A 15,432-nucleotide genomic window follows, 5' to 3' on the forward strand; every position below is an offset into this window, starting at 1 on the left:
TTTAATGTTTTATACATTACATACATTATTTCAGAGGCACTATTGGTGCGATACAAGAATATAACTTAGATGAAAAAACATTTAAATATGCAGTTGTAAAAATATAAACAGTAGGAAAATGTCTTCAAACAAATGGTGTACTACACAGGAGTATAAACATTTGACACAAAGTGATCCTTAATTCACAGGAATACAATGAAAACGGAAATATCCAAATGTAACTATATGAAAGGTTTGTGCTGCAACATTTCCATGGCTCGCCAACTGATGTCTAATTACGGACAGATTTGGCCGGCAGAAAAAGGGCAGCATCGTCTGACTTCAGTGATCCTCCACTCGAGCCCTTTAAACTGAAGTTAAGTCTGTCTGACAAACACTGCAGTATCACTCAGGCGGGTCCACGACCCCTCACCCAGCTGGGGGCCCACACTGAGTTATCCCTCAGTGTTTCTTGATGCTGTTCTTGTATTAAAACTCCACAGTGGTGCTGAGCGGCGCTGCTATGAATTATCGTCTTGAAGAATCTGAAAAGACAAAAGCAGATGGTTCACAGTGTGATAATTCAACAGGAAAAACCATGTAATTTAAAATGATCACGATTAGTACTCTGTCTGGCTGCCACTTCTCTCCCCTCCCCTCTTTTTCCACATCTTTCTTTGCATCATCTCTTTCTTATTCTCGGCGTAGCGCCCCCCTGCTACCTTTCTCTCAAGGTAATCAATGGGAAGCTGTCACGGTTTGTGAACAAAGACATTATTCAGTTGACAGCGTGTGCCCGGCAAAGCACAAAAACCTGCTGAGCTAATTGAGTCAGGTAGAGTGAGGGATTCTGTGAGTTCAAGGACTGAAAGCAGAGGATTTGGCTGAAGGATCTGAGCTCCTCACAAAGTCACAGAAGATGCTGCGGCTCTGCGGGCCATTTGTCCCGAGTTAGTGTTGTTGAAAGGGCTCCTCACGCCGAGAGAAAACAAAGAACACACCACAGTCGGCCATTAAAAACATTTGCATGCTTGTTTCTCTTTGTTGTGGTCATCAGATGAAGATCAAGAGTTGCTCGTTAAAATATGAAATAAAACCAGGGGGCATCTACTTAAATCCTCCCAAGTCCTGTAAAGTCAAAACCGCACTAATCATTAGGTTTGAAATGAAACTTCACAGAGACAGCACGTTTAACAGAAATCAGTCCTCTGTGTGTGTTGGTGCAAATGTTGATCATAAGGCAGAAAATCAGGGTCTGAAATCCATTTCAAGACTGATTTCGAGCTTGGTAGAGCTGCTGGCCCATGCTCCCCTCGATCTCCCCCTTCTAAATTCATCTCAAATAAAGTCTACACCGGCCCAAAACATGTGATGGCCTCTACCAAGAACGAAGGTTTGACTCTCAAGCCAGCAGGAGTTTCAGACAATAGCATCCTCTCCATCTCCCCCTTTCAACACTGTATAAAGCACTCTCATGTGGGGGGGGGGGGGGTTGGTAAAACTGCTGATCACATGGCAGCAATTAAGTTCATGAATTCAATGTGGGTGTAAATAATAGAGAGATAGTGAGGTTTTGCTTACCTACCTTGTTGCGTGTTTTGTGTGTTTTCTGCAGCCACACCCTCCACTGGTCGTACAGTTTGATTGACATGCCGCTGCAGCCGGACGCATGCTTGCGGACCCAGCCGAAGAACTGCTTGAGTTCCCGCCGCAGGGTGGAGTTCTGCTCACCGGGCTTCGGATCGCAGGAGCCGCTCTGCAGCCTCTCTGTTAAAGGAGGAGGAGGAGGAGGAGGAGGAGGGGGGGTGAGGCAGAGGAGAGAGTGCAAGGGATAAAAGGACGAGGTGAGAAAGAGGAGGGAGGATGAGAGAAGAGCGTGAAGGTTATAGTTAGGACAAGTGTCAGTGCAAGGTGTATAGATTATGCACCGACTGCAAACACTCCATGTGTCAGCATTAATGTGATCGAGATGTTTTTTTGGCCCTTTTTTCCCTACAAATATGATTCATGCTGTTTACATTAACTAAAAAACACCAAATAAAAATAAAAACCCATCTAAAAACAAAAATATATATTTTTGCAAATACACTCTAATAACTTGATCTCCTGACACCTCATAGCACTACATTGCCATCTGTCAGATACTTTGGCTAACTGAAAAACCAATGACAGCTTTACTTACAAGTTGTCAAATGTTAGCTTAGCTAGCTAACGCCTAAGATGGTTTCTTGTTCTAATGCAGTATAAGTGGATAAAAGCATCAGCTAAATGTAATGTAATGATAAACATAAGCTTGTAAGCATTGTCATTTGGAGCATGTTAGCATTCTGAGGTTAGCATTAAGCTGCAGGGACTTAGCATTGCTGTCGAACTAATATTATACAGTCTACTATAGGCCTACTGTAGAGACGTTTGTTAGTATGCTTAGACTCTTCTCGATGTCAATCCTATAAATGTTTAGCCTATAAAATGGAATACCAACATCGATCTCAACTCACCAGAGGTCATAGTTTTTAGTAGGACAGAAATAACACTTATGTAATTCCAGTCTCAAGCCTTGATATTATGCTCTGGCGTATTATTAAATAGGAATTTAATCAAGAAACCTAGCATGCCTCTCGCATCTCTGCTTGCTTCTGGTAAAAACTGTTGCCGAGTGAACATTTATGATTATTTATGTTGCTTGATTTAACAAAACGAGATGAAAACAGTTTCACATAAAAATGAATGTTTCTCAGTTTATAAAATGAGAATCTGTGATATACCCTACTTTTATTTCTCACTGACAGTCGTCTCCTACAATCAATGCCTAATGGCAAACAGCAGAGCCGGATAACGACTTGCTCCCTCTGGAGAGTAAATACTTCTTAAGACCTATGCAACTCATTATCTGCTCGCAAACCTGCTTCCACTCAAGCTTCATAGGCCCTGTGTGAGCCGGGACAGACAAGCAGCTTTTTAACTTGATCAATCTTTGAAGCGGACGACAAAAATCTATCAAAATGTCCCCCTGGCTTTTTGCAGTTTCCTTCTAATCCTCTGCTGGGAGATCTGTATCAAGCCATCCAGCCCATTGATGTTTGCTTTCTCCTTCGTCACATGCGGTTTGGATCGCCTTGTTCCGGATGTTTGAAACAAGGATAATGACATTGTTTTCTCTGGCTTTAATTGGCAATGAAAGGTTGATTATTAAAAAAGGAACAAATGGTCAAGTTTTGTGGGCATCACAGAGGTTTGGGAGGAATTTAAAAGCCATTTAAGACACGAGACAGACGATGAAAGGAAATACATTTGGTGGGTTTTGTATAACATTTCTCAGTTTTCCCTCGGAGATGTTCTCACCGCTGATGGGAGTGGAGGCGGCGGCCGGATGGCTCCAGTCACTCCAGATGCCGGGCTTCCTGGAGCCATAGATGCCCACTGGGTTGCACCTCACCTGGACAAAATAAACGGTCCCGGGTCGGAGGCCTGCCAGCCGACATGACGTCTGGTTACCAACATCATCCACCACCTACGAGCGGGAACAAAACCACAGAGAAGATGTGTTAGAAATGGGTAATATTATCCTCAACTAAATGATATCTTTCTTTCATGCACAGATGAAAATGATATTTAATTTGTTATGAGATTTGTATTGATTGTTTTGCACATAAATTGAAAAGGGAAAAAAAGCAGTTGCAGGTGTCATGTTACAGCAGTACAATGCAAAACACAACAACATACACTACATTGCCACTTGGTCATATTTTTTGCATTTGACATAAAAACCTCACCTTTCACGTCTGAATATAACAAATAAATAAAGAAGGAAAATGTGTTATGTGGGGATATCTGGAAAGGTAATTCTCTTTCCATAGGCAAGGAAAGTTTGTTGGAAGAGCTTTTTATGCATTTTAAATGTAGTCAGTATGTCAAATATTTGTAACCGCTTATAATTAATCTTATTCTGTATTTAATCCAGCACTCTAAAACACGGATGGGCAAATGGGCCCCCACCTCCTCTTTTTGCGGCCCTTAGATTAATTTATAAACAACGTAATTAATTAATCAAAAATGCGGGTTGACAGGTGTTTGTGTTGACATTCCCCTTATTGTGGAATAAGGGGAATGCAGAGACAGGCTACAAGTAGGTTCAAGTTAGACAACTAATGTCTGGGTTAGTGTTCATGACTTCATGTTTATGTCATCTTAATGGTAAATCTCAATGCACACACATTTTCCGTGCTTTCCAATAGTTTAATTCCACTGTTAAATAACCTGTTCAATACAAACATGCCACTTGTAAAAATGAAATAACATTTCTGTGAACTGATATTTGTTTAGCGAGCTTATTAGAGGATGTTCCCTGAAAGATAGTAAAATGTCAACGAAGATGTCAGACTTAGTATATTTGTTAATAATTACATACATGGAATGTGTGTGTGTATGTTTTTCCAAGTGAATCTTCCAAGTTTTGCCTGGCCAGTACATCAATTATGTGGCCCCCACCAGCATCAAAGTTGCCCATCCCTGCTCTAAGATGTACCTGCACAGACGAGACGAAAAGCTGTGGGCAGGGAACTTCAAATGAGATTTCTAAAGAATACAAGTTCTCCACTACTGCACTTTTGGATGAAAGCCAGCGTTCAAAATGGCCCTGCAAAGATTCGAGCAGCAGTCAGGGGTTTGCACACTCGTATTATTTGCTTTGAAATGAAAGCACATGCGGGAGACTGGAGATGCAGCAGCTTTTATGTTCATCATTTAATGGCTCAGTCAATGCTGCACCTCCAATATTTCCACAGCTGCCTCAGATGTGTCGTAGCTACAGAGGAAGTGTGTGTAGGCTGGAAGTTTGTGTGTGTGTGTGTGTGCGTGCGTGTGCGTGTGTGTGTGTGTGTTGACCACCTTCCATTCAGAGCTGTCCTCCAGTCTGTAGCGTATCTGGTATTTGGCCTGAAACAGGACGTCCTTGAGCTCGGGGGGGCTGGCCCAGTGGACCGTCAGCTGGTCCTCCAGGACGCCGACACGACTCACCTGCACGTTGGCAGGAGGGTCAGTGGTCACTGCGAGAACAAGGACAAGTGATCAAAGTTATTATGCAGCAGATGTTCTGTACAGCAATCAGAGCAAGGATCCACTGCAGAATGTGGCGTTTTGACACTGAGGGCAGAAAGCATCCCACCTCATCACTCTTCATGGTGAGGATGATCCGTGCAGAGCCATACAACTGCATCTCTCCTACTTACAATGTTATATTTAGTCTTTATTTTCCATGAAAAGTCCTGTTTCTTGTGTGCAACAGTCAATCAACATTAATTAAAATGATCACTGATCATTTCTTTCTCTTTTTTTGTGTTTCTTTTAGTTTTTTTAAATTATTTATTCTCTTTCTACCTGACCTTGTTTCAGAAAAAAAGAAAAAGTCAGTAAGATTTATCATATGCAATAATGTCTGTACCACGGAGAATTGTTATCAAAGTTAGAAAAAAGATAATAAATTACATGAATTTAATTTAAAGTCATACTAGTGCTTTAGGTATTACAAAAAGGAAAGAAGAATGTGTCCCTCATATGCAGCTTTATATTATTCCAATAGGAATGTTCTTTTTGTGATGAATTATACATTTTAGCCAATTTACAACACTGATTAGGGTAAGCTAGGCTTATACTGTACAAGCATGAATTTGAAGTGGACATTATTGGAAGTGTTGGATCCAAATCTGGATTTCACTGCTGCTTCCATTTTGAGCAGTCAGTAAAACACATTTTTTATGGTCAAAGCAATATATAATATCCTTCAATAAAAACTATTCCCCCATAAAATTCTCTCACTTTGTGCAGGAGAAAAAGTCCATAGCATACTGTTAATCGGTATATGCACACATTCAGTAAATACTTCCCAGGTGTGCGTGAAAGAAATACAAATAAATTAATCTGTTGACAGAATGAACATGAGGGAATATTGAATACAAGTAGAAACCCCTACCCAATCAGGACAGTTCCACGTTAAAAGCAAGATCATTTAACTCTCAATTCTAATCGAAAAAATTATCTTCCAAAAGTCTGTCACTTTTAGACATTCTTGTACCAAATGTATGGGTTTGTAGCTTGCCATTATATTTCAAATGTACTTTAACTTCCCCTCTTGTAGAGACTGGCTTTGGCTCAGATCAGGCTGTACTTCCTGTGCAGAGCGTGTTGTAACTTCGGTCAGAATTAGACTAAACATTTTACCTCCTGCAATAAAAGTCTGCAAACAAATCAAGTGCTTTGAAGGAGAGAAACACAGAGGGACAGATAAGAGGACGGCAGCACGAGAGACAAAGAAAGAAACGTATTAAAGAAGTTGTAAAAGTGTTTCCTGTCTGTAACCTCCTGCTTTGACATCCTTCACTGGTGCTGCACGGCACTGTCTCTCAGCTTTATTTGTTCTATCGCACTCCGCTCGAGGAAGAAAGGGAACCAAAGCCAGCACAAATAAACCCACAGCTTATTGTTTGTGTTATTGATGCAGTGCTATGCATTATTCATGCTGTACATGTATGGCAGCACTCCTCCTTCTCAATAGCTCAGCAAAGTGTACTGTTCTTCAGTGTGCAGTGAGGATGAATGGAGGGAGCGGATGCCCAGCCAAAGTCAATAAACACTGGTTTCAAAATGTGCTTGAGGCCGCAGCATTGCATAAGCGCTGCAGAATTTGTATACTTCTATCGTTTATACATTATAACCTACAATTCTGGTGAGAGCACTGTGAAGCTTTAGCATGAGAGGCATCAGATGTGCAGTTAACTTTTACAACACAACAGTTTCATTTTTTCCCAGCCTGAACCCATAATGCTGTTACAGAGGCGTGTTGGAGGGAGTGAACCATACAAATAAATCCCCATCCCTCCCCTAAAGAGGTGGGTTAGGAGGGCTGCAGACAAACAAGTGAAACAAAGGAAAAGCAAGAGACAGGAAACAAATTAAAGGTCATCTAGTATGCAAAATCCACTTGTTCATGTCTTTTCTACAACAACATGTGTCCCCTCTGTGTAAAGAGATTCTGAACGTTTCAGGAACAAAGATTCTCTCTCTCTTTGTCCTGATCCATTTCTATAAAAACCTGTCTGAAAATGAGCTGATCAGATTTTGGCCACTTTATGATGTCATAACGATTTTTTTGGCTTGTGTAGCCATTAGCCAATCAGCAACCAAGGTAACCCCCCCCCCCCCACCTTATCACCTGAATCTCCTCCTAGAGCACCATTGTGTTCTTTTTAACCAAATCTCTCTCAGAGGGGCGTGGGGAGTGGCTCCTTATTTTCATCTAAAGTAACAGACAGAGAATCAGCACTTTTGAAACAGGGCTGAAACAGAGGGGATTATGGGACGCTGCAATGATCTGGTATTTGGAGCTAAACACTTCAGAGATATGTTTTGTATATATCCGACCTATAATATATTGATGAAAAACAGTATAATAGGAGACCTTTAAAGAACAAGAGAGGAAAGGGAGGACAAATCAGTTTCACACGTCCTCAAATGGATCCTCAAGTGCTTACCCACCTACATCGAGGATGTCCAGGGTTGTGATGTCAGAGGTGGCCGAGCCCAGCTGATTGGCTGCCTCCACCCAGATCTCGTACGGGGTGAAGAGGGCGAGGTTGCGGGGGATGTAGCAGGAGTATCGCTGCTTCCCTGTGCTGTAGATTGCACACTCCTTCTCTCTGCCATACCACCTGCACAGAAACAAAAACACAATGACCAAAATAAACTGCGATGTAGGTAGACTGAGTATATTTAACACAAGTGAAGCAACACACTGCAGCCTCTGAGCAAAGTGTGTGTGGCAGATGATAAACTGTACGCGGAACTAAAGCATGTATTGCTAGTCTACCTGAGTGCTGTGGGGCGAGGTGATCACCTGTGAGCTGCAGCAGGTCTGGGGCGCTCACCTCAATTTGTACTTGAGGGTGTATTTGGTTCGGACGTGGGTCTCACCCCGACCCCCCGGGCTCCACCTGCAGCTCAGGTCCTTCGTGTTGCGGGACCAACACGTTAGATTTACAGGCTTTTCTGGAGGCCCTGGTGGGAAACAAAGTACAATGAATGTTTTATTTGAAAAAAAGGCAGGAAAGGCAAAAATACGAGCCTAGTGTTAAACAAGAGAAAACTGAGTAAGGCCAATTCCGCTCCATTCATTCAGCTGATGAACTAATCAAGCATTACAGAAAGGTATGAAAAAAAAGGTTTTATATAGAACTAAAAACAAAGAGTTGGAAAGCAGCAACCAAGGTTTTCATATCAAGGTTCACCAATTAGATTCTGTCAACAAGAAGCTCTGACTCTTAAAGTCATTAATCAGCATTTTGTATAAAATCTATTAATTACATTTAGTTTAAGGTGGAGTGACACCAGTTAGGAGCAAAACAATATTTAAAGTAAACAAGAATTTTAATAGAATTAGAGTATGTTTGCAAGCACATGTGTAATACATTGTTCATTACATCATAGACACACTACCAGCCCCTCAAAGCAAAGAAAACAAAGAAAATGGGACAAAACAACATTACTTCCTTTTTTGGATAATGTTTGTATTCATATGTTTTAAAAAGGGCATTTCATTTCATTACATAACATACTCCTACCACATCCTAAAAGCACTGTGCCAGCCTCCTGACTGTGCATTTTAACAAGCCATTTCCATAAAGCTCTGCGCAGACAGAATCCTTCACTTACTGCCCACATAGAGACAGGAGCCGGCCAGGACGTGTCCATCTGCTCCGTGACACACCAGGTTGTCTCCGGACTGCTGCTGGGAGCCGTTGAGGTTGTGCAGCGTGACGCTCAGGGTGTCGGGGCTCAGCACGCTGTAGCTGCTGCTGCACACACTCAGCCCGTTCAGGGTCCAGAACAGAGAGCCGGCCTGCAGACCCAGCCCCGGGGCCAGTGTGCAGGTGGCCGTCAGGCTGGAGCCGATCGGCAGCACGGGGTCCTGAGGGGAGATCACTGCCACATCTAAGGGAGGACACACACATGTATGGTATTCAAATGCTCCTTGTTTACATTCTCAAGGTTTCAAGGCTTTTATTGTCATTGTGTGCATACAGTAGCTACAGTGTAGTTATGACAATCTTAGGTCACAGGCTCCTCCAACAGTGCAACACTATAAAACAGATAAAATAGTGCAAGTGAATAAAATAAAATATAATAGAAACAGAATATAATAGAAACTGTGCAGAATAGTCTATTGGAATATATGATATACAGTGGGGCAAAAAAGTATTTAGTCAGCCACCAATTGTGCAAGTTCTCCCACTTAAAAAGATGAGAGGCCTGTAATTTTCATCCTAGGTATACCTCAACTATGAGAGACAGAATGAGAAAGAAAAAAAAAAAAAATCCAGAAAATCACATTGTCTGATTTTTAAAGAATGTATTTGCAAATTATGGTGGAAAATAAGTATTTGGTCAATAACAAAAGTTAATCTCAATACTTTGTTATATACCCTTTGTTGGCAATGACAGAGGTCAAACGTTTTCTGTAAGTCTTCACAAGGTTTTCACACACTGTTGCTGGTATTTTGGCCCATTCCTCCATGCAGATCTCCTCTAGAGCAGTGATGTTTTGGGGCTGTCGCTGGGCAACACGGACGTTCAACTCCCTCCAAAGATTTTCTATGGGGTTGAGATCTGGAGACTGGCTAGGCCACTCCAGGACCTTGAAATGCTTCTTACGGAGCCACTCCTTTGTTGCCCGGGCGGTGTGTTTGGGATCATTGTCATGCTGAAAGACCCAGCCACGTTTCATCTTCAATGCCCTTGCTGATGGAAGGAGGTTGTCACTCAAAATCTCACGATACATGGCCCCATTCATTCTTTCCTTTACACGGATCAGTCGTCCTGGTCCCTTTGCAGAAAAACAGCCCCAAAACATGATGTTTCCACCCCCATGTTTCACAGTAGGTGTTCTTTGGATGCATTCAGCATTCTTTCTCCTCCAAACACGTCTAGTTGAGTTTTTACCAAAAAGTTCTATTTTGGTTTCATCTGACCATATGACATTCTCCCAATCCTCTTCTGGATCATCTAAATGCTCTCTAGCAAACTTCAGACGGGCCTGGACATGTACTGGCTTAAGCAAGGGGACACGTCTGGCACTGCAGGATTTGAGTCCCTGGCGGTGTAGTGTGTTACTGATGGTAGCCTTTGTTACTTTGGTCCCAGCTCTCTGCAGGTCATTGACTCGGTCCCCCCGTGTGGTTCTGGGATTTTTGCTCACCGTTCTTGTGATCATTTTGACCCCACGGGGTGAGATCTTGCGTGGAGCCCCAGATCGAGGGAGATTATCAGTGGTCTTGTATGTCTTCCATTTTCTAATAATTGCTCCCACAGTTGATTTCTTCACACCAAGCTGCTTACATATTGCAGATTCAGTCTTCCCAGCCTGGTGCAGGTCTACCATTTTGTTTCTGGTGTCCTTTGACAGCTCTTTGGTCTTGGCCATAGTGGAGTTTGGAGTGTGACTGTTTGAGGTTGTGGACTGGTGTCTTTTATACTGATAACGAGTTCAAACAGGTGCCATTAATACAGTTAACGAGTGGAGGACAGAGGAGGCTCTTAAAGAAGAAGTTACAGGTCTGTGAGAGCCATGAAATCTTGTTTGTTTGTAGGTGACCAAATACTTATTTTACCGAGGAATTTACCAATTAATTCATTAAAAATCCTACAATGTGATTTCCTGGATTCTTTCCCCCCATTCTGTCTCTCACAGTTGAAGTGTACCTAGGATGAAAATTACAGGCCTCTCATCTTTTTAAATGGGAGAACTTGCACAATTGGTGGCTGACTAAATACTTTTTTGCCCCACTGTATGCGAGTTGCAAACAGATGAATGTTATGTATGTTCTTTCAAAAGTTCAGGTGTTTAACAGTTTTAACACTCTCAAGGTTCTTTATTGTCAAACTAACATGGCTACAGAGTAATTGTGTCATTGACAATCTTAGGTCACAGGCTTCTCCGACAATGCATCACAATAATACAGATAAGCAGACAATATTAAAATATACTATATTAAAAGTAATACAACAAGATAAATAGTTTAAAAAAAAAGTGGAATAGTGCAATACGAGTCTATATACAAGTTATTGGTATTACTCTGTGCGACACTTTGTGTTATCTTGCTGAAGGTCATTGAAAGTTACCAAAGATATCTGTTGTTGTATGCCTACAAAGACAATAAAAGGTCTTACGTCTTTAATTGCCATGCTTTCATTGAACTCCACTTATTTAAAATGTCCAGTTTCCAGAGCCAAAAGGAGATGAGACAATCCAAAAGACACACATCTTACAATAATATATATACAACTAGGAAAAGCTGATAATGATAACACATTTCAGAGACTGAAAGCTGCAGACATATTGCATTTTTTATTTGATGACTGAAATGATGAATTAATGACAAACTGAATTATCTTGTTGAATCAATTAATTGGACTATATTATTAAATGGAATTTATTTTTGTTGTTTCTCTCATTTCACATCTCTGTTGATGTGTTTGCAGCCTGTCCAGAAGACAAATACCTGTTCATGATTGATTCTGCTTCCACCCTTTTTCTTGTAAAGGTCACCCAAAGCCAAAATAAACGGCTCACTTTCTAATATTGTTTTTCCGACAGAAACACAATGCATTTTAATTTGAGTTTTTAAGCCCTCTCAACCTTTAATCTTCATTGATTTGACACTCCATAATAGCTTGCACTATATTCCGGGTAGCTATTATTCTGTAAAGTTTGATTTGTTAAAGCATTAAACACACAGTGTGCCCAAATCTGTTGCCAGCAGTAAGAAACATTGTGTGAGGAGAGGGAGTGCGGCAGCAGCACTGCAGCACCACAGAGAGCAGGAGCTCAGCACATATTTATGACCCGGTAATGAAGTGGATTTATGGAGCCTCAGTGGGATCACTCAGAAAGGTCATCCTGTTGTCGATTAAATCCTTGAATACTTTTCCATACCACGACCCTGCATAGACTTTAAGTTTTCGTTTATGATTGATGCCCCTGAGAAACCCTCTGCTCTCAATGTTACCAATGGGCTCCTTCTTCTCAGAGATATCAGGGGTAATGTGTATGATGCTCCAGGTGGGCGGTGGACAAGCTTTCCAACATATGTGCCACTGTGCTGTATCTGCATAAAGTAAGAGTGGTGACTGACCTTTGGGTCTCAGTGGGATTCAATATCAAACATGATGTAAGGTATAATATATACATGAACAATTACAAACATGCATGTGTTTTCATGTTTTTTTCACCACATATACAGAAGCTATTTGCAGTTGTTTATCTCAGTCTTATGATTATAAACATCTGCATGATAGTGACTCGGCATTTCCTTCATGCAACAGCGCTAATGAACAATGTTGATTTCAATTTGTCTCCTCAGCTCCATCACCATCATGCCTAATACGTGTTGTTCTTAGTCTAATCCACAATTAGGGAAACAATCAGCTAATCCTTACTCTCATTTACATGTGTTGTCACTGGATCTGGATTTTGTTTTTTTTATAAAGCTATAATTTGTGTTAACACTGTGTCATTAGTTGGTTACAATGCAATCTCTTGAACACATTTTCGCCAATAAATAAGCAACAGGGTTGATTAATTTGATGGTCATGAGACAATAAACATTTGTCTTTTTATTAGAAGCCAAAGAAGGTAGCTTTAGCTCTCCCTATAAATATTTCTGTTTGAATTTAATCACTGTATAGAAATGGGATTTTCCTAAAAGAGCCCTAATTTAATAGCAAATATTAGTGTTTTGCACATATATATATATATTGCTGATTGATAACAATAATTTGCAGAAGCCAAATATTGATACGGATGTTTGCAGTGATTTATAAAATGTTTTTATGACATGAATTGTCTGCCAGAGAGCACTGAGAAGTTTATTGAAATTGCAAAAATATTCAGCTATTATCCAGATAATAATAACACTAACATCATATTGGTATTCTATTAACTGCCTAACTAGAAATAGTGGTCTCAAAATGTCATTAGATCAGACTTTAATTATTGCAATAACGTGTTGTGAAAGTTTCTTGATTTGATTGGTAATTCAATCGTAACATTATACAAAAGATGATGTTTTTGTTTTGTAATTTTAACCATGAACACTTTCTCTACTATTTTCCATAAACATTTAGTAAATAAAGATATCAATATCGCAAAATAAAATGACAAATTATAAGATAATTGCCATCTAATACGCATTGGCCGTTCTTGTGTGGTTGCCAATTATAATTATATCTGGTGGGTATTTATTGCATCTAGCCATGTTAAAATTGTGAAAAAAGTTACCCTTATTTGTGCTAGTTTTATTAAGTTGAGGTAAATGTTGTTTTGTTGGTTAGGAGCCTCCATACAGCAGCTCCCTCTGGGAAACCTTGATTACTTTATAGCTGACTGTTGCTTTAAGTCGACACGGTTAACCTCCCATACCCTGAGGTGAGCACCGACTGAAACGCGGTAATGTCCGGTAGCGTGTATGACGGTTTAGTAAAGTTTGGTACTTACGCGTCGAGGACAGCAGCTCATGTGGAACTAGCATGAGCAGAAACATGAAGGAAAACATGCTTCTTTCAGTAACTTGTTTTCCCTTTCGGTTCTTTCCGAGTTCCGAGCTGACAGCGGGGGGAAGTTGGAGGATGAAGCCGGTTAGAGGCACTCTCAGCGGCTCTTCTCAGACCAAATGTCGGCTCTTCACTGGAAGTCTGGAGAGGACAGTGAGTGCAGGCAGGCTGCAGGAGACACGAGGTTTGCTTCCTTTTAACTTCTTTGACTCTCCTGCGGCTGCTGCTGTAACACTATGTTACTCCTCCCTTGTTTTCCCCCTCAGTCACACAAGTCATTAGTGCTACACGCACACACAAATACCTAATACACACACACACACACACACACACACACACACACACACACACACACACACACACACACACACACACACACACACACACACACACACACACACACACACACACACACACACACACACACACACACACACACACACACACACACACACACAGGTTGGGTTTCCAGGTTGTTTTACAAGAGACTAAGTAGTGTGTAAACTTGTACAATAAAATGATAGGGTCTTTATTCAACAAGGGTCATGCATAACAATACATTATCTATCTATCTATCTATCTATCTATCTATCTATCTATCTATCTATCTATCTATCTATCTATATCAGAGACTGCACTGACCTCACCACCTTCAACACACTTACAAAAACTCACCTCTTCAATCTGGCTTTTAATGTGTGATTGTTTTTGTATTATTTGACTTTAACTATATATTTATTTGTTGTTCCTTTATTTTATTTTATCTTCACTATACATGTAAAGCGTCTTTGAGCACCTGTAAAAGTGCTAACAAATTAAATCTATTATTATTATTATGATTATTATCTATCTATCTATCTCTATCGAGCTTAGCTATATTTACTAAAGAACTGTACTTAGAGTACAGTAAAGGAAATGTAAGGGCCTACTTACCATTTTATGCTTATACTTACATTTCTTACATCCACTTAATTACATTAAGTTTGTACACGCATACCTAAATGATGTGTATAGGGTACAAATAATGAACTACTACTATACTTCAATTCGATAATCTTTATTGTTATTGAACGAATCGGAATTAGCTTGACTTCTTAGGAAATTGCATATTTCGCTTATATCAAAAATAATCCAATACATTATTAATATGTCGTTTTACTTCATCCCGCATTTGCTCCTGTTGGTAATGTCCACAGTAATGACATTTACATGTCTAATATGTGTAATATGTAATTGTAAAGCGCTTTGAGCATCTGTAAAAGCATAACAAATGTTATGCATTATTATTATTATTGTTATGCCTTTTATTTTTAACTGACTGTTTTCACTGAATCTGAAACAAGGATTTAGAATATTCCTATAATGTGCACAATATTAGATTAAATTACTTCATTGATCACAATTTGGGAAATAGTTTTGTCACAGCCGCAACACTTGAATGCATCAACCAACAAAACAACTTGTTTCGTCCGTTTTTGCTCTATAGGGTTACGTATGTTGTGTAAGGGAAGGTCTTTGTATTGTATCATCTTATAACATATTGTTTAAATAGTATTTAAAGACCAAATCAATAAACACATACAATATAGTTTGAACAGTTAAGCTAATCTATCCTCATCTCTTTTATGTGTTGCCACACTTCCAGCAGGATCTCTACATTACACCTATATCACATTGATTATGTATGAACTGTCGATACTCCAACAAACGCTCCATCTGTCAGCTCTGTGCTGGACATCTGCTCCTTTTCTACTATCTGACACATTTTATGAATGTCATCACTGCCACATTGTGCACTGCAGTGAAGGCAGCGCTGCAGGTTGTGTTTGGGGGGCGTTGTGCGTGATGATGATG

At 40.3% G+C, this 15,432-nt stretch overlaps 1 protein-coding gene across 1 annotated transcript; it reads right to left on the bottom strand.

Moving 5' to 3' along the window:
- Positions 1 to 13,756, bottom strand: crlf1b (cytokine receptor-like factor 1b). The gene is made up of 8 exons (XM_034081369.2): positions 13,523 to 13,756; positions 8,683 to 8,961; positions 7,899 to 8,028; positions 7,510 to 7,682; positions 4,867 to 5,024; positions 3,322 to 3,490; positions 1,565 to 1,746; positions 1 to 524 (listed from the first exon to the last, which is right to left on the bottom strand). The coding sequence occupies exons 1-8, from the start codon at positions 13,578 to 13,580 to the stop codon at positions 501 to 503; spliced, it is 1,173 nt and encodes a 390-aa protein (XP_033937260.1). The 5' UTR covers positions 13,581 to 13,756; the 3' UTR covers positions 1 to 500.
- Between the last annotated feature and the right edge of the window lie 1,676 nt (positions 13,757 to 15,432).

Source organism: Pseudochaenichthys georgianus, chromosome 4, assembly GCF_902827115.2.
Source record: "Pseudochaenichthys georgianus chromosome 4, fPseGeo1.2, whole genome shotgun sequence".
Taxonomy (NCBI): Eukaryota; Metazoa; Chordata; class Actinopteri; order Perciformes; family Channichthyidae; genus Pseudochaenichthys; species Pseudochaenichthys georgianus.

What these genes read in the sequence shown, in the direction of transcription:
- crlf1b (XM_034081369.2), bottom strand. Translation starts at nt 13,580, where the DNA reads ATGTTTTCCTTCATGTTTCTGCTCATGCTAGTTCCACATGAGCTGCTG. An exon ending in CTCCTGTCTCTATGTGGGCA is followed by an intron (nt 8,029 to 8,682) that starts GTAAGTGAAGGA and finishes GTTTCCCACCAG; the next exon opens with GGCCTCCAGAAAAGCCTGTA. An exon ending in CCTGGACATCCTCGATGTAG is followed by an intron (nt 5,025 to 7,509) that starts GTGGGTAAGCAC and finishes TTGTTCTCGCAG; the next exon opens with TGACCACTGACCCTCCTGCC.